Consider the following 18,602-nt stretch of genomic DNA (forward strand, 5'->3'; position numbering starts at 1 on the left):
GGTTATGAGCAGACTACTCATAAGGATGAACTGGGGACAGAGATGGCGGGTGTCGGGAAAGTGGCCTGTGCCAGCTCCTTGCTGCCCTCTAGAGACCTGCAAGAAAGCCTCCTGTGGCTCTGGCGGCCATGTCTGGGGGTGGGTTTGTGGGAATGCACTCAGGGAAGTGGAGAGAAGTTCTTTCCTGAGCAGAGGCAGTGGAGGACAGGGGTAGGATGACTGCAGTTGGGGAGAGGACAGCGAAAAGGTTGCTCTACCAACACGGGTCTCCTCCCTGGTGCCCAGGCCTTGGGTACAAAGCCGCTTCCCTCCATCCCGATACCTGGCCCAGCATTAACAGGCAGGAGGACAAGGTCACCCGCTGATCAAGGAAGTGAGAATAAAATTACTTTTATTTCCAAAAAATGTGGGGGTGGGGAAGCAACATGGTAAAAATTAACATCAGTGCCCTATGGATCCATCTTGTCTCTAGGGAAGGACAGCTCCTGGGGCCTGGGTTCTCAGTGGGAGGGCCTTGGGAACCCATGTTGCCGTGGCAACCCACAGGTGCATCACACTGGATGAGTCCCTCCTGGCTGGCCAGAGCTGGGGGACCACAGCCCTTCCTCCAAAGGCCCCCCCCCCCTTGAGTTTGTTTCTGCTCCCCTCCCCTGAAGCTAAATATTGGTTAGTGGGTTAGATTTCCGAATGCAGCCCTGGATCCCTCCCTCCCTCTCACTCCCCAGCCCCTGGCCTCCAGCGCCCAACTCCCTGTTGGCAGTTTTCACTTGGCCCTCATCAGATCTCCCTCCTGATCCCCCAGATCCTCAGGGTCACCTCCTCTGGGACTGCCTCCCCTTGTGCCCCCACTGCCCTCCTGACAGCAGTGGCCCCAGTGGGCCCCCCTGCCGACAGTCGGGGCCACTGTGGCCTCAGTGAGTGAGCCCGGCTCAGCCCACCTCGGGTTCCAGAGGGGCAGGTGGTAAGAGGTTGTCACAAGGCCCAGCCCTGCCTCACCACCCCCCCACCCCCCCACCCCCGGTCAGAATGTATCCCTATAACAAAAGGTTAAAAAACCAGAAGACATAAGAGAGCAGAAGATAGTGTGAGCAGGTCCACATTAGCCACCCCAACACGGGGAGGGGCTGTGGGAAGTGCTCCTGCAGCTTGAAGGGCCCAAGGCCACTAGGCCACTTGGCCGCTCAGCCAAGCACCTAGAGATGGTTGGTACTGCCTGGCAGGTAACGGAGCACTTTGGAGAAGGGTCTGATCTCTCCAGAATCTTAGGTCTCCCAGCCCCAACAAACATCTGAATGGGGTTGGGGGTGGGGGGCGGGCAGGGCTGGGCCCTTAGGCCAGCTGAGCCTCTGACCTGGCCATGGCCTCGGCTGAGTCCACCTGCAGGACTGCCCCCTTGGCTCTGAGGTCACAGGCTGTGAAATGGAGTAGGGAAACGTGGAAGATGATAGGATGGAACAGCACGAGCCCTGGTCAGAGCGTGCCGGGAGGGCGAGGACACTTCCCCTAGGCCCCCAGGGTCTGAGCTGGATGCACTGTAGCAGAGGGAGCTGGGATTGGGGCCAGGCCCCTGGACACCCGATAAGTGGTGCCAGCAGAGAGGCCCAGAGCCCCAGTCCCGGTGTGGACTGGGAAGGAGACAGGTGCATCCTGCACACAGGCTCCCTAAGCCTGGGGACCCAGTGGTGGGGCCTTGTGTGTGGGGGGGGGCAGGGGGGGCGGGCAGGCCTCCAGGCCAGGGAGCCTCCCTGCCCAACGAGGACCCCACCCCACCCACGGCCAGCAAGAGCGTCGGAAACCGGGGGGTGTGAGGCCTACAGGCCAGGCACCAGGGGGGCATCACGGGCCATATCTGTGGACCTCTGGTCTGGCAGAAGCTTAGGGGCAGAGGCTGGGAGAAGGCGAGGAAGGGTGTCAGGGAGAGAAGCAAAGGGCAAGCAGAAGGGAAAACGGGAGAAAGACCAAAGATGGGATCTGTACCCCAGCCTCGTGGGCAGCCCACGGAACTACAGCCCACCCCTCCCTGTGACCAGCACTCCCACCTGCTCCCCCTTCCCCGTGGGTGCCCCAGGGGCTGCAGCTTCATTTGTGGAGGTAGGCGTCCAGCCACAGCTCCCCAGACTTCTTCAGGGACCTGAGAAGAGGAGGGGACTGTCAGGGCTCAGGCAGGGTGAGTGGGGCCGTGGAGGCTGTGCTGCGGGGCTGCAGGGGACCCCGTGAGGAGGGAGGGACTTCACCCAGCCCAGAGCAAAGCCAGGTCATTCCTAATAAGGGAGGTGGCCTGGTGGGGACACTTGTGCCACAGGGCTGCCCCCTCATGCGGCTGTTGCCCCCTACTGTGGCTGTGGGTCTCCAACACGGGTCGTCCCAGCTACAGGCCTCTCAAGGATGTCAAGGGGGCCCCTGGCACTCACAGACCACCCCCCCTTACCTGATGATGTCCTGTAGGGCCCTCAGCAGCGGCTTCTCCTGGTACTTGATGCCATGCTTGGCGCATAGAGACTTCACCAACGGCGCGACCTTGTGCAAGTTGTGCCGGGGCATGGTGGGGAAGAGGCTGGGGACGGCAGGGATACGGTGAGGACACTCCTACCTCCACTTGCAGCCCGCACACACAGCAGTCAGGGCCAGGGAGATCCTGTCCACGGCTCTCCCCGTGTGACCCTCCCCCCACTGCCCCAGGAGGCTGCCACACGGGGGCAGGGGAATGTGTGTGTGGGGAAAGCTGGGCCTCAGTTTCCCTGCCAATAAAAGGATCAATCATCCTACCCTATTAGGCATCCAGGATCAAGGGAGACTGGTGGTGTGAGCTCTTGGTAATTACAAAGCATGGGCCGCACATGAGGGGTGCTTGCCATCAGGGCCATGTGAGCCCCTCCCCGACTGCAGCGGGCTGGCAGCAGAGCCATGCTCTAGGCCTGGGAGAGGTAGCCACATGTGCTGCCCACGCCCAGATGGGGCTGGTGACCTCTTCCCTCCCCCTGTGCCACCCGCCTTTCCAGCCAGCCTTTGCTCACTGGTGCTCGATCTGGAAGTTGAGGTGCCCGCTGAACCAGTCGTTGAAAAAGGACTGCTCCACATTGCAGGTGGCCGCCAGCTGTAGAAGGGAGGGGTGAGAGGCCAGGAGTGGGGGGCGGGGATGAAGAGCTTGGTCTGCCTGTGAGGCCCACCCTCCCTATCATACAGCCCTGCCTCAAGACCTCAGCCTGCCTGGGTTCCCCACCAGTCCCTCCCAGCAGAAGGCTACAGACAGCCCCAAGAAGTCAGTGTGGAACTGGGTCTACCAAGCAGCCAAGAGCTAGAGGCCAGGGAAATCGACCCCCAGGCTCTGTGGAACCCTGGTGACAGCTCTTGCTACCCTCACCTGGCTGCTGAACCAGTCACGGTAGGGCTCACGGTCAATCTCCATGACGATGTGGTTCATCTGTGTGACCCACACAAACCAGTGGCTCTCCAGGAACCTGGAAGAGAACACAGCTCAGCTCGGGAGCCTTGCTCTCCACTGGGCCTGGCCACAGCGGGAACAGATCCTCTCCCCTAGCCCCAAATGGCCTGGGCAGGTGCAGCCCCGACCAAGGTGCCAGGTCGTGAGGCCTAGGGCAGGAAGTGGGGAGCTTGGAGCCCTTCTGCATGGGGCCCTCGTGTCAAAGCCCCATCAAGGCCAAGCTCAGGTACCTGATGAAGTTGAGGAAAAGGAGGGCCCCCAGGATGCCATAGAAAGGGATGTAGGTGATGAAGAACCGAACATAGTAGCTCATGGCCCAGGCCAAGTCCTGCAGAGAGAACGAGGTTAGATATGGGACCACCACCTGCCCCACAGGTGTGCACACAACCCCTCACATGCCCCGCTGGGCCAAGGTGTCCAAGAACCCCCAACAGGCCTGGAGGAAGTTGGGCACTGGGCCCACAGGGGCGATGTGATGCTTATGTGCACAGGGCTGATGGGACCAACTTTGTTCCCAGGGGAATGCTGAGTGTTTGAGTGGCAGGAGGGGGCTGGGTGCCTTGCTTCAGGGAAACAGGTCAGGGGCCAGGAGATGTCAGCAAGGAGCAGCCCTTTCTTTCTTTCTTTCTTTAAAAAACTTTTTTTTAAAAAATTTATTTGTTCATGACAAAGAGAGAGGCAGAGACACAGGCAGAGGAAGAAGCAGTCTCCCTGCCAGGAGCCCGATGCAGGACTCGATCCCAGGATCCTGGGATAATGACCTCAGCCAGAGGCAGATGCTTGACTGCTGAGCCACCCAGGTGCCCCAAGGAGCATCCCTTTCATGGTCCCAGGGATTCTGAAGGTGCATAGACCCCTGAAAACTGCCCTTCAGCCATGTCTTGCCCATCAAAACCTGGGATTTCCTTTGTCACAGAGCCGAGGCCAGTGACACCGTCCATCCTCTCCCTAAGGCCCTTGCAGCCACCTCAGACACGCTGATCTTCCTCCCACACTTGGTTCTCCTCCCATCATCCCCTCTCCCTTCCTGCCCCTCACTGGGGTGGCACCAGTATCCCATGCTTGCGGGTCTTCCCTCAGCTGGGCAAGTGCTTCCCTCAGCCACTCCAGCTACTCACACCCTCCACGGCAGCCCCACAAGCAGGCACTCCAGGCAGCAGGTCCCGCTCCCTCCACCATCTCACCGCCACCCGAGTCCACATGCCTCCACTGGGCCATAGCAGTGGCCTCCCACTGGTCTCCCGCTTCTCCTCGTGTACCAAGGCCACCTTAGCTCCAGGCAGAACCTGTCTCTGCCATAGAGCTCAGCCGATCGTCACCCAGGGCCTTTGCACTGATTCCTCTCCCCCATTGCTCCTCCTCTCCAGAGTCTCAGCAGGGTAGTGGTCAGAGCACAGGCTCCGGGTTGGCTGTGTTAGTCTCAGCTCCACCACTAGCTCTGTGGCGCTATGGGTGACTTCCTCGGCTATGCCCCCATGGCCTCATCTGTGGGACAGGGAAAGGACCTCCTGCTGAGGCTGTTCATGGGTCAACCATGTATTGCAATGGTGATCACAGCCCCAAAGGATAAGCTCTAAACGACTCTAATCCAGTTCCTTTATACTTTGTCACCGTGGAGATCTTCCTGACCTGGATCATGACACTGCCGTGCTTAAAGCCACCACTCGCTGCCTCCTCCTCTGGGGGATAAAGGAGACAATCCAGCCCCGGGGTAGGGCACATGGGCCTGCCCACCGACCTTGCCTCCTCACGCAGCCAGCCAGACCACGTTCTGTCACTGTAGTGTCGTTTCCACCTGGAGGCTCCTTCTCCCGTTGTCTGCTCTGCTTGGCAAACTCTTGCTTAAGTCTATATTCAGTTAAGCTCCCCAAACTCTGTGACTGCTTCCTCTCTAGCAGGGGCTGAGTTGGGTGCTGGGAGCAAAAGGAGGTCCTTCCCTACATCTGGAAGGACAGGCTAATAAAGAGGTCCCTTCAATATCGTATGGAAAGTGACAGAAGCGAGGGGAGTACAGGGGCGGTCCTGACATGATGTTTGGCTTTAGGAAGGGCATCCGTCAGGAGGGGGTGTCTGAGCCAGGCTGGGACACCACAGAGGTCAGCCGAGCAAAGAACAGTAGGAGACATTTGCAGAATGACAACAATAATGGAAAAAAAAGGTGGGGCAAGGGAAGACAGTGGCGTGCATTATGGGAGGCAAGTGCAGACCCTGTGTCCCACGCACTCCAGCTCAAGTGCTTGCTGTGGGGGTGGGAGATGTGGCCAGGTCCCATCTGCCTCAGGATGCTGACCCGAGCCTCTTGGGTGGGCAATGGAAAACCGAGGGCTTTACGTTTTGGAAGAACACAGTCACATTGGAATATTAAAATAGATCTCTGCCAACTGGAGATGAAGGCATGAGGTAGCCTAGACAGGAAATGATGGAGACCCAAAGCAGAGCCCACGGCCCCAAGGAGGAGATACAGATTCCAGAATGATTTAGGAGGCTGGAGTACTTGCATCTGGGGATTGCTTAGTGGTGAGAAATCCAGGCTGCTCCCCACATGGGTGCCATGAGCTGAGGCAGAGGGGAGTGTCTAGGAGGTCTAGGGGAAGGCAGAGGCTGGAGGGTTGGCAGCAGGCCCAAGGCATGACCTGGGATCCAACGAGGGGTCTTTTAGGGGGTGAGAGAAGCAAGCCTTATAAGTTCTGCTCCTACTCTTCATCACGTCCACATTCATTTTTTTTTGTGTGTGTATGGAGTGCAGTAGAAAATGCATGTCGATGAATGGGGTGGGTGCTTTTTTTTTTTTTTTTTTGTGCAGAGTGACACACGACCACAGGACCACTGGTTTCAGGGGTCGGGTATGAAGCAGAAGCAGGGGAATTGAGAAGCGGAGGAGAACCAGCAGATGTGGGACTTGAAAGATGATGGGGAGAATTCCAGGAGAGAGTGGTTATTGGTGTTGGATGTAGAGAACCTCCAGGGAGGGAAGCTGAGAAGTATCTCCAGGATATATGGTCACTGCCAGTACCACCACCGCGGTAAAAACCTCCCTCCTCAAAGCTCTTACAGTGTATCACCCCCTTTCCTCCACATGACTGGCATCTGGAGCTGGACAAGTCCTCGCCATGGGGGGCCGTGCCATGCATGACAGGATGTTCGGCAGCTTCCCTGGGTGCCCACCAGGTGCCAGATGCCAGGAGCACTCAATCTCCCCTGCGTTGTGATAATTGAAAATGTCTCCAGATATTGCCAACTGGCTCAATAGAAGCTCCTGTTGGCGACGACTGCCCCAAGCCGCAGGTGCACTTGGCACTGAAGCTCCTTATTACCATAAATCAGAAAAGCACAGTACAGAATGCACCTCTGTGCCACGCAGCTGGGGACCCCTGGGGGTAGGGGCACTGAATCTTGCCTGCCCTGAGTCCCCAGCACCAAGTACTGATTGCAGTCAGCTGTTTCATAAGAGGAGCCCAGGGCTGGAAGACTGTCCCTCCTGCCCAACTTGAAACCTACTGCCCAGCAGGGCAACGGCAGGGCTGCCCAGGATCCCTGCCACCGAGCGGGCCCTGGAAGACCTGAGGGGTCCTATCAAATTTCCCTGGGCCTGCCATCTGATCCCATCCAGGTACATAGTCTTATTCCCTTCCCTACCATCCTTGAGTGCTTGGTCCCTTGGGGAAGCACAGGGAAAAAAAAAAAAAAAAAGGTAAATATTCAGGCAGGAGTCATCTGCCATAAAATCTGATTAAAATACCCTGGGGAAAAAAAAAAAAAAAAAAAAAAAAAACAACCCTGGGCAGTACCAGGAAACCCCACGCAGCAGGGTTCAAGTTCCTTTTCAACTGTGGGACTCCTCCCAAGGCCCAGGGAACCCAATGGAAACAGTAATTACCATAGGCAGGAGATCCGGGTTCAAATCCCCACCGCTTAACTGACCCAGAAACTCCGTCCCTCCAGCCCATGTCATTTAACTCATAAACTGGAGTAAAATGACACAATGTAGGTGGCCGCACTAGAACACAGTGAGTACTTATGAAATGCTCACTTCTGGAAAAATACTGTGCGGGTGGTACAGGTTCTAACAAGACATGACTGGCAGAGACTTCCAGAGTCCCACTGCCCACTAACCATGCCACCGGCTCCCGAGTCTCAGTTCTGGACATTAGCAGCACTAACAGATACGGCCGTTATGCCCACAATTTCAGTGTGCAAGGACAAGGCAAGGCACTTTGAAGCCCTTCCGAGACGATAGAAATATGAGGTATTTGTGGTTGAAGTCGGGGGACAGAACAGGATATGGCTTGGGTTCTCATGCTGGATCCACCCCCTGACGTCACCCTGGGCAAGTCTCAAACTCTCAGAGGCTCGATATTTTCATTTATGAAACTGGGTTGTGAAAAGAAAAGAAAAAAAAAAAAAAAGACCAGCGATACCTAAGTGACCTTCCACTTGGTCTCCAGGGCAGGGGCCCTGTCCCTGTCCCAGTGAACCCTGCTCTGCCACAAGCATACTCTGCCTGCGGTGATGGGTCCCTCCAGGTCATTCTATCAACCTTTTATGCAGAATGACCCGCGCAGATCTATATAAAGCCGGGGACCAGAGAGTGCACCAAAGCCGTATGGCCCCTGTGCACAGTTTGCTTCTCTCTCTCTGGATACAGAATCTGGAGAATTGGTGTGACTGGCTGGACTGTGTCCCCTAAGATGCATATGTTGAAGCCCTAATCCCAGGGCCACATGTGACCTTATTTAGAGATAGGTGTAATTCGATAAACTGGGGTCAAGAGGGTGGGCTCTAGTTCCCTGCCACTGGCATTCTTAAAGAAAAGGGGAATTTGGACACAGATACAGAGACACAGGCAGGAGACCCAGCCGTCCACTAGCCAAGGCCACTGGCCCAGACCAGGTCCTCCCCTAACAGTCCTCAGAAGGACTTATGCTGAGGGCACCTGGGTGGCTCTGTGGTTGAGTGTCTGCCTTCAGCTCAGAGCGTGATCCTGGTGTCCTGGGATCGGGCTTCCCACAGGCAGCCTGCTTCTCCCTCTGCCTCTCTCTGTGTCTCTCATGAATAAATAAATAAAGTCTTAAAAAAAAAAAGAAGGACCCATGCCGACAGCATCTCATCTAGGACTTGTAGCTTCCAGAACTGTGAGCACTGACATCCTTGTTGTGGAACAGAGCAGCTACTCTGTGCTTTGTTGTATGGCCCGAGCAAACAAATACACATGTCCTCTCACCCAGTGCTTGGCTGCTCTCCATTTACCATGTGGAGCGAGGTGTGCGCTGGTTCATGGGGTCTCAGGGCTCCACAGGAGGCAATGGCCAGGGTGGAAGACAGGTGGGCCCAAGGTGGCTCTCATCACATCACCTTCAGGGGCTTTCTGAGGGGGCTCTGCGAAGGGGGTGGCTGCCTACTGACCCCACTGTATGTGTGGTGGTGGGGGATGTGTAGGGCTGTGGCCTCCCTGGCTCCTGGCAGCCCCAGAGGAAGTCCTTTCCTGAGTGTGATGAGGCAGCCCCTCTGGGAGGCAGCCGGGCCCACCCACCCCTGCCCCCAAGGGTTCCCAATGGCCCAGGCTAGCTGGACCCCTTGACTCACCACCCAGTCTCTGTGTACGATCATGGTCATGATGATCTGGTACTGGAAGTACACAGGGATGAGCAGTGGTGGCCCGACTGTGGAGAGAGCAGAGGCGCTTAGAGATGTGGGGGGCCCAGCTCTGTAGCTCACAGGCAGAGGCAGCGACCTGTGCCTGAGGAGGGGCTGGAAGCAGATGCCTCCCATCTCCCCACCCAGGGACCCCTGAGTGTGGGGCCCCAGGCCTCTGTGTCCCCTCTGTCCCATGAGCCAGGGGCAGTTTGCTTGGATGGCTGCTGCAACCCTTCCTGCTCTACCAAGCTTAGGGGTGATTGTGGGGTCCGAAGGGGTGGCAGGTGTTCCAGGCTGTGGTTGGAGAGTGGCCCCCAGCACTCACTCAGGAAGAAGTATTCATGCTGGTGGTTGTAAGGCAGGTATTTGAGCTTCTTCTTGCCGTACTGAGGAGAGAGAAGAGAGGGTGAGCACCTGGCACCCCTGAGGCTCCAGCCGTCCGCACCGCCTGTCCATTCTGCAATCACTGCTCCTGTCTTGTCAGCCCACACCCTGGTGCCCTGAAGCCTGGGATCTTGTGACTCAGAGCCAACATGAGGGACACTAAATGAATGTTTGTGGAGTGCATGCCAACCAAACGACTCAGATGGGTGTCCACCGAGGAGCTCCTTGGCCAGTCTCCACCCATTTGAGAGTGAGAAAAGCTCCTGGGGCAAGCTGGGGAGCTGCCCAGAGCTTGCAGCAGCCTGAGGAACCCAGATAAGCATCTGGGGAATAGTTAACAGTCACCAGGCTAGGAATATCTACCTCCTGAGAGCTTCTTGCAACTTTCAAAAGCTAATACTTCTCCCAGGCAGTTATTTTTCAGTCGAGGATGCTGGCAGGCTGCTTCCCCTCCCCCCCCCCCCCACAGGGTACCCTGATACCCAAGACAGTCACAGAGTATGGAGGGTAGTGCTGGGGCCTAGACATCCTACTGCACAAAGCTGCTCAGGCCACGCTGAGCACGAGCTGGTGCGGGAAGCCCCTGCCCCACGGGGTCCCTGGATCCCTTTGATGCTAGGTCTCAGCCCTCTGCAGACCAGTCCATCTTGCTCCTCGGGGCCTGAGACCAGAAGATGTTGCTCAGAGAGTGGCTCCTGCTCTTATATTCAGTACTGAAAGGCCATTGGTGGGGGGGGCTTGGAATCTGCCAAGATCACCTGCACAGATCGCTCAGCCCTCATACCCCCAACCCCATTCGGTACCCAAATCACCAGTTGTTAAGAGGAGCCAATGAGAACACAGGCAGAAATGCCAGGGGCTGGCTGCTGGGACGCAGCCCCTCACTCGCCCTTCCCCGGATCCAGCCCTGTCTGTTCCCACTTATCACACTCAGGAGATGAAAGCACATTATGGATAGAGAGACCCTGGATGTTGGCTAAGCCAGTACCCATCTCCAGGGTAACACAGAGGGAAAGGACTGCCAGAAATGCAGGGAGGGCCCACGATTCCTGAAAGGAGGAGCCCTGGGTGGGAAGGAAGGCCAGCCTGTCTCCAGGCCTGGCATCTTGGCGCCAGCAGCCACGGTCACAGCACATCTGGCTGAAACACCACTAGAACTGAGCCCTTTGTTCTGTGTGGCCTCCTGTGCCTTGGCAGGGGTCTCACTCATCCCCAGAAAGTGTGGCCATTTGCACAAGGACAGTCACCAAGGCCAGGGCTGAGGCTGGCCTTGGAGAGGTCCCGGCCAAGGCAGCTTCAGAGGCAGCTATGGAAGATTTCTCAGAGGAGGGAGTGGGGGGGCAGGACTACAGGTGCACCCCTCAGTGGCCAGTTGGGCTGGGCAATGCTGTGGTCCAGGATTCCAGGGAACATGTGGCCTGTAGAACGGGTTCCTGGATCCTGCTCTAACCTCCTCCCAGAAGCCAGGAAACAGGCCCACAGGCCCAGCCTCTGTCTGCAGGCTTCTGGGCCCCAAACAGGAGCCCTCCCTGCTGCAGCTCTGTCCACTGATCATCCTAGGAGGTGGCCGTGGGCCCTAAGGGTTAGACTCTTGGGAGGTGAACACTTGGGGTGGCCCAGGCAGGTGGGCAGACCAGACAGTCTCCATAGAAGGACCTAGGGTACTACGGGGTTGGGGAAGGGGGGCACACCAGGTAATTCATTTGAAGTCATATTTCCATAGTAAGCATGCTGTTTTCCTTGATTTATGGTGACCTCTGGGGAGTGACAGATTACATAGGCTGACACTCCCCCAGCTGCCCCTAAGCCAACAGGCAGTCCAGGCTCCCATGTGTGCTCCTTTGTTGCTGTAGACTATCATGCAGAAGCTGCTGGGTCCCTGGCCTTTCTCTATCAGACCCTGGGTGTTCCAAGGTTCAAAGGAGGCAGGGCCTCAGGATTCAGAAATAATTCAGTATTTGAGCGAATTTCTTCCCACACACCCTCCTCTGCCTTGCTATGAGCTGAGGATTCCCTCCTTGTCAAGTGGGGGTCTGATGGGCACTTGCCAGGGCTGCTGAGGGACCGGCAGCCGAGGTGGGTAAAATGTTACTTTGGGACTGTGGACAGAACCAGGAACTGTAGTCACAATTCCACGTGTGACTGTGTGTGCTGGCACACATAATCATCACTGCACATCTGTTCCCATCTTGATAACCTTAGATGAAGCAACTGCAAGGCCATCTGTCAGGGTATGGTTGGCCCACAGTACCAGTTTTCCTCAGAAACCAGAAAGTACACGCACAGTGTAACAATGCGTGGCTGACTTGTTGGCTTGGCTCTTTGCCAGCATCCAACCACAGAAGTCATAGGTGCGGAGAGGATCAGGGTTCTAGAACATACCAAGCTGGGAGGAGCTACTCCTGGCATCTCAATTCATCAGGAACCTGGAGTGATCCAATAAGCCCAACTCCCTAGGGTCCAGCAGGTGGTGGCCCTGGGCAGTTTCTTGCAGAACCCAGAAGCCCTAGCTTGGAGCTGGATGGCCTGGGAGTGGAGCTACCTTTTCCTCAAGCAAGTTATCTCCTGTCCCTTGCCGTGAGCCTTTCCATCTATGAAATGGGCATGAAGATAGCTCCTGCCTCATGGTTAGGCCAAGATTAAGTAATGTGCTGCACGCTGTGCCTGGCACAGCGCTCGATGTGCAGATTCAGTCAGGGTCTGCCCTGTTCGCCACTGGGGGCCACTGGGCCTGGAGGACCCCCTGCATCTCTTCTCCTCCAGGAGAGTCCTCATCATACCCAGGGAAGAGGCTTGGGTGGCAGGGCAGCCATAGAAAGAGAGGGTGCTTTTACTCAGGCCAGGGGGCTTCTTGTGATCTAGAGATGAACATGGAAGCACACAGAGGGCTCCCTTTGATTCATGCCCAAGCAGAGGCTCGGGGGGGGGGGGGGGACACAAACCAGGGTAGAGAGAGTGGGAGCCCTGCTGGCCCTGGTGGCCTGGTTTCTTGGAGGTCCCTACCCCTTTGGCCAGACTGGGCTGACCCTCCTGTGCTCAGCCTCTTCCCAGACCTCAGGCCAAGCTTGGATTGTAGCACATGCCAGGGCCATGTGCAGGGGACTTTGCAGCTTTGGAACAAAATGTCTGAGGAATGACAAGGGCCTTCCTTGTCTGTTCAGGGTTGGGGGAGGGGAGCTGTCGCCAAGCCCAGTCCCCGCCTCTGGGAACCTGCAAACTCAGAGAGAAATGAACTCCATGGCCAGGCTGGGCATACGCAGAATGGCAAGGCCCCAGTCCGTGGGCCCTGAAAGGACAACCTGAAGCAGGAAGCCTGGAGGCTTGGTGGCAGATAGGCAGTGGGAAAGGGAGAGCATCCTAGATGAGGGGGAAGGCAGGACCTCACGTGGGGAGGCATAAACACTCCTGGCTTCTGAAAAACCTGCTTCTAGGGCCACAGGGATAACGGCCTCACTGTTCCCCTCTGGGATGTGGCAGGTGACTAAAAGGGAGGGGTAAAGACTGCCCCTGACCTCTATTTAATTCTATACCAGAGGCTCCGGGAACCTCTTCTAACCCAAATCAGAAATAAGAGGGTGGAGTTATGAGAAAAAAAAGTACATTTTCATCACTTTCAGGGTACAACAGTCTACCCAGGAAACTCAAAAGAATCAACTGAAGGACAACTAGAATCACAGGCCTGAGTGGACACCAGCTGGACATAAGCTAACCATCAAGTATCAACAGCTTCTGGAACACTGGAGAAGCGCCGATCCCAACAACACAAGTAGGAAAGATCCATGCTTGAATTGGAAAGGAAACACCCACAAAACGTGTAAAGAAGATTATAAAGCTTTCCTAAGAGAAAGAAAAAGAAGTTTGAGGAACTGGAGAAAGAGGCCTTACTTCAAGCTGGAAACACAGAGTATGAAGATGGGAACTGTTGCTGCCAGCCAGCGATGGAGGGCCAGGGGTGGATGGAGAGCAGATGGCGTCCTGCAGGAGGCTGACCACCCGACCCAGTATATGGCTCAGGGGCACACTCCACCACCCCAATGGGGGTGCTGGGGAACCTGGCTGCCTCCAGACAAAGGTGAAGGGCAGCCACCAGCCTACCCACACCCCATCTGGCCAAAGTTAAATAATTCAAAAGTGAAGCCACAAAACACTGAGCCCCACACTGGGTGTAAAGATTACTTAAAAATAAAATCTTAAAAAAAAAAAAAAAGAACTTTTTAAGCATGAAAGAAATTAAAGGAATTTGCAGGAGGAAAAAAAATGAATACCTTTTGCTACATAAAACAAACAAAATCCTCCCAGAAGTCATAAATAAGACCAAAAGGCAGAGAACTAACTAGGAAAGGGGCTTCTATCTACTTAATTTCTGCATAGCTGTTTGGAGCCAGTTTGTTTATCCTGGCCTGGAGATAAGAGCCTCTGGCCTCCTTGCTCTGGAAGCCAGAGGATGGCCAACACCCCAAGGTGTGGCCATTTGGGGCCAGGGCAGTGTGGGGTGTGGTATGTGGGCCTGGCATGAGCCAATCCTATCAGACCCAATGTCACCACAGTCCCTTCCAGGGCAGCATGGTCTTGTGGACACCAGGACACAGCTTCACCCAGTAAGCATCTGGCCTTCAACCTGCCATGTGTGTAGGAGAAGAGGATTTCTACAGAGCACTGTGGCCCTGGCTGTGGTCTTTCAAAAGCTATTAGCAACCACACAACCAGATTTCCAAAACCTCCCACCCTAGCACCTGCCCAGCAGCCAACATTCAAGAAGTATTTAGGGAGAGGAGGTGTTAGAAGAGACTTCACTGACCACCAAGCAGAGAGGAAAGAAAGCCTTCCTGCCAGCAGAGCTGGCGAGACTAGATTTCTGTTGTTAGGGACGCAGAGAACATCTGGCAGGACAGCCAACAGCTCTATGACATGAAGCCTCACGGAGAAAAGGAAGCCTTTGTCTTCACTTATCAGAAAACCCAGAGTTAATCAGCTCCGTTATCTGGACACCACTAATCAAAGCTAGCAAACTGCTTCCAAGAAGAAGCAGGCCAGCAGCATGTACTTTGGAAAAGGATATAATCCCTGCCTGGCTAGGGAGGCTCCTCACTTCCAAAGTGCTGAATTTGGGCTACTTTTCTCTGCATTGACAAGGTCTCAGAAAACCCATGTTTCTGCTCAGATGTTCCCTTGGGTGGAGCTGAGATGGAAAAGACTAAGACTAAGATGGCATCATCTCATCTGTAGTCTCATCTACAGACTGAGATGGCAAAGACTAAGACTAAGGATACAGGCTAAGACTGAAGGAAGAGACTCTCTCGTCTCCTTGTTCCAAGCCATGGATGCCAACATTGTCGGGAGTGTAAGAACACTGCTGGTCATCCAAGACTCTGCTCCTTCCTCAGTGTGCTTGCTTGACAAATGCTTACTGAGCCCCTACTCTGTGCCCAGCACTGTGATGCTTAAGAGCTCATAAAAGCAGCAAGGATCTTCTAAACTTTGGTTTCCCTCATCACCATATTTTCAGAAAGCAAAGCACCTGTAGATTTCTTGGTAAATTAAGCATAGAGACTGTCCCATAGGGGCTCTACTTTCTTAAAAAAAAAAAAAGTGTTAAATGAGCATATCCTTTAAATGCATTGGGGGTGCTTTCATTAAAAAGAAATTGAGAATTAGCAACAAGTTTTCCTATCTTATAAAACAGCATGGCTTACATTACAGTATAGAAATACAACAGAGTACTGGACAGACCCAGGCAAAGGCCAATAATGCACTTGGACTCCCAGAAAGAGGTCCATGTTTGGCAAAGTAGCAAGTTGCAGAATAGAATGTCTCTAGGTTTTCATTCTGGCTTTTAAAATGCATATGTGTGCGGGAATAGGCACATAAAAGAAATCTGGAAGGATTTATGTACTATGCTGTCATCAGTGGCCACCTTCAGGGGTGTGATATTGGGCCAAAGGGGGATGATGGAGGTAACAGGAGATTCATTTTGTAATGTTGTATATTTCTGTAATATTTACATGCTTGCAATAGGTAAACTTTATATCAATAATGAAAACTGAGCTAACAAAAATAAGGCAGTATGCTACAGTAGAAGGAAATGACCTAGCTTTCAGATCTGGCGCCTCATCCTAGACTAGCCACTAAAACTCTAGGATCCTGAATATATCCCCTTCTTCTACTGAGCCTCCCTTTGTCACCTCTGGTGAAGCAGGTTGGACCAGACCACACCAAGGTCCCTCTCAGGATCAAGGACTGTGACTCTCCCAATAAGGCTTCCTTGAGCTGGTCTTTGGGAACTATGCCTGCCTGCTAAACTGGGACCAGAGTGCCCTGGCCCCCAGGAAGAAACAAGCCAGGAAATGTTCTTCCTCAGCCCATGGGAGAGAGAGAGGCATCGAACGCTGATAAGCAGCTGGTCCATTATTTATATGGGAGGCCATTCCACAGAAATTCCAGCTTGAATAATTCAGAGCATCCAGGAAGGGTTTTCATGCAAACATCAGATGCAGATGTGTTCAGATGACTATCCAACCTATAGAGTTCCTTCCCTGGTTCCTGCTCAAGCCAAACACTTCCCGCGTCAACACTGACCCCTCATCGTACCTCAATGGGCTGCCATTCACCCAGAACGAACACATGCAGCATGTTCACATCTGGATCCTTGTGGAAGATGTTGGGCTTGGCATGATGCTGGAAGTGGCGGTGATTCCACCAGTTGGCAGAGGCACCCTGTGGGGGGAAACAGGGTGAGCAGCATGATTCTCTGGGGGATTGGTTCCTAGCACCACCAATACTCAGAACGAACGTCACCATCATATACGAGGCCTTGGGCCCCCCAGCATCAGAATGAGGACCTGCCAATACTGAGTCTGGAGCGCTGCCAGCCCCTGAGGCCAGGACTCAGGAATGGAGCCAAACCATGCCATCCCTCCAGTCCTGCTTCCCCACCCCCCACAGCAATGGCAGGTGCTTGAGTGCATGGCGGGTGCCTTGGTGGCCCCCAATGCTCTGCAGCACCAGGTGTGAGTCTCCACACCCCTCATTCTCCACCCATCCCCCATGTGCTGTGTTCTTCTCCTCATACAGTAAGAAGAGGTCTCTACTACATGGCTCAGGATTCCACTCCTAGGTGTGTACCCAAGAGAAATGAAACCATGCCACACGAAACTATACACCGATGTTCCCATTATCCAAAATAGCCAATAAGTGGAAATGACCCAACGTCCTTCAGCCAATAAATGGATAAATAAAATGCACTAGATCCAGAGGATGGGATGCTGTCTGGCCATGCCATAGAAATGTATGAAGCATCTGCTACAATGTGGACAAATCTTGAAAAATCATGCTGAATGAACAAAGCCAGACATAAAGGACCGCATATGTGATTCCATTTACATGAAATGTCTGGAATAGAGAATCTAGAGCCAGAAAGATTAGTGGTTGCCTAAGGCTAGGGCTGGGGATGGGTGAGAGGGATGAGGGGGTTGGGAGGTGGTAGCTAGGAGGTGTGAGGTTTATTTTGGGGATGATGAAGATGTTCCCACGTTGACTGTGATGATGGTTGCATAAATCTGTGAACATCCTATAAGCAATTATCAAGAGACAACCCAACAGCCAGACAGGTTTGCTGCATGGAAAGGTGAGGACTCAGTGAGGTCATACCCGGAAGGCCACAGGGAGGGCTTAATAAGCAATGGCTAACGGGAACAGGCATGAGTTTCCAGTGAAAGTTTTCTAACATGAAAATCTAAAAACATGATCCTAGAAGATAAGAGACATTAACTGAGTATTTTTTTCAAGGTCACAAAGTTCTGCCTCACCAACTTAAGCTCTTGACACATGCTGGAGGCATGCCTGTTTCCAAAGATGCCCTGTGGTCCGTAGAAGGAAATGGGACCTTTCTGCTCTTCACTCTCTACTAGTGAACTGGATCAATCAACATTTTGGCCAAGGGTCTGGCCATCTACAAAAAGGTCTAATTGCTAAAACAAACATTTTACTTGGAAGATACTTTTGGCAAAAACACGGTCTCTGGACACGAAGAGGCATGGGCGGGCACAGCTGCAAGAGACCTAGAAGCAGGTGGGTCTCAAAACCCAACAGAGCAAAAAAAAAAAAAAAAAAAGAAAGATAAAAGAAAAAAAATTCAGTAAGCGAGGGCTCAGAGGATTGAGGAATTACACGACACATTCATCTTTCCAGCCAGAAGGGACCCCACTCCTAGGAAAGGTCACATGGGAAGTCCTGGGCACAGAGAAAGAAATTGAGGAGAAAGGCATGTCAGGGGTAAGCAGATGTTTCAAATACCCCGACCCAGAGTTGCTTGTGGGATGAATAAATGAAGGAAAGAAAGATGAGCTGTAAATACCTTGGAGATGAGTCGCTGTCTCTGTCTCTCTCTGGACAGATTAGCAACAATATGTTGTTTGATCTTGCTAGTCCTCTGCTGGGATTCTCTTCCATTCTTTGCTAGGCAGAGCCCTACTTACTCTTTTTTTTTTTTTTTTTTTTTAAGATTTTATTTATTTATTCGAGAGAGAGAGAGAGAGAGGCAGAGATACAGGCAGAGGGAGAAGCAGGCTCCATGCAGGGAGCCCAATGTGGGACTTGATCCTGGGTCTCCAGGATCAGCCCTGGGCTGAGGCGGCGCTAAACCGCTGAGCCACCCAGGCTGCCCCCTACTTACTCTTCACACCCAGAAGCTCTGCCTGCCCCAAGATGATGACCAGCCCTGGGGATGATGAAGCAGTGATCCAGAGGCAAGCCCTTGCCTGGTGAGGGAGAGTAGGGCACCCCAACACACTGAGATGGGGCCGGGAAAGACAAGCAAACCCGGTGGGGGGCAGGCAGAATGAGCATGAGGGTTGCCTTCGTGACAGAGGGAAGGGGCCAGGTGAGGGCCTTGGGGGCCAAGGAAGGGGCAGTGTGGATTGCTTCAGAAGCCAAAGCCCTCTTGGTTAGGCTGGAGACCCAGGATGGGGGTCAATAGTCCTGGGCTGACCCCTATCACCACCTGAGGGAATGGGAAAAACGTGTACCCATCGCTTGAATGGTCACAAAGGCACCAACAAGTTTCCGAATCTACTTTTTGGTTTGTCTCATTTTCAAATGAGAGGATTGCCAAGGTGGATGATTTCTCTCCACTAAGTGACAATCT

General features: G+C 54.0%; 1 protein-coding gene across 1 annotated transcript in view; it reads right to left on the reverse strand.

Annotated features, from left to right (window-relative positions):
• Positions 1–374: 374 nt before the first annotated feature.
• Positions 375–18,602, reverse strand: part of FADS2 (fatty acid desaturase 2) — a 32,199-nt gene continuing 13,971 nt past the window's right edge. The window contains exons 5-12 of the mRNA XM_041723493.1: positions 16,049–16,174; positions 9,402–9,462; positions 9,026–9,102; positions 3,673–3,770; positions 3,362–3,458; positions 3,015–3,094; positions 2,429–2,554; positions 375–2,131 (exon numbers count right to left, since the gene is read on the reverse strand). Coding sequence (XP_041579427.1) covers positions 2,080–2,131; positions 2,429–2,554; positions 3,015–3,094; positions 3,362–3,458; positions 3,673–3,770; positions 9,026–9,102; positions 9,402–9,462; positions 16,049–16,174 — 717 coding nt within the window. The 3' untranslated portion in view covers positions 375–2,079. The remainder of the gene's footprint in view (positions 2,132–2,428; positions 2,555–3,014; positions 3,095–3,361; positions 3,459–3,672; positions 3,771–9,025; positions 9,103–9,401; positions 9,463–16,048; positions 16,175–18,602) is intronic.

The sequence above is a fragment of the Vulpes lagopus genome, chromosome 11, assembly GCF_018345385.1.
Source record: "Vulpes lagopus strain Blue_001 chromosome 11, ASM1834538v1, whole genome shotgun sequence".
NCBI classification, from domain to species: domain Eukaryota; kingdom Metazoa; phylum Chordata; class Mammalia; order Carnivora; family Canidae; genus Vulpes; species Vulpes lagopus.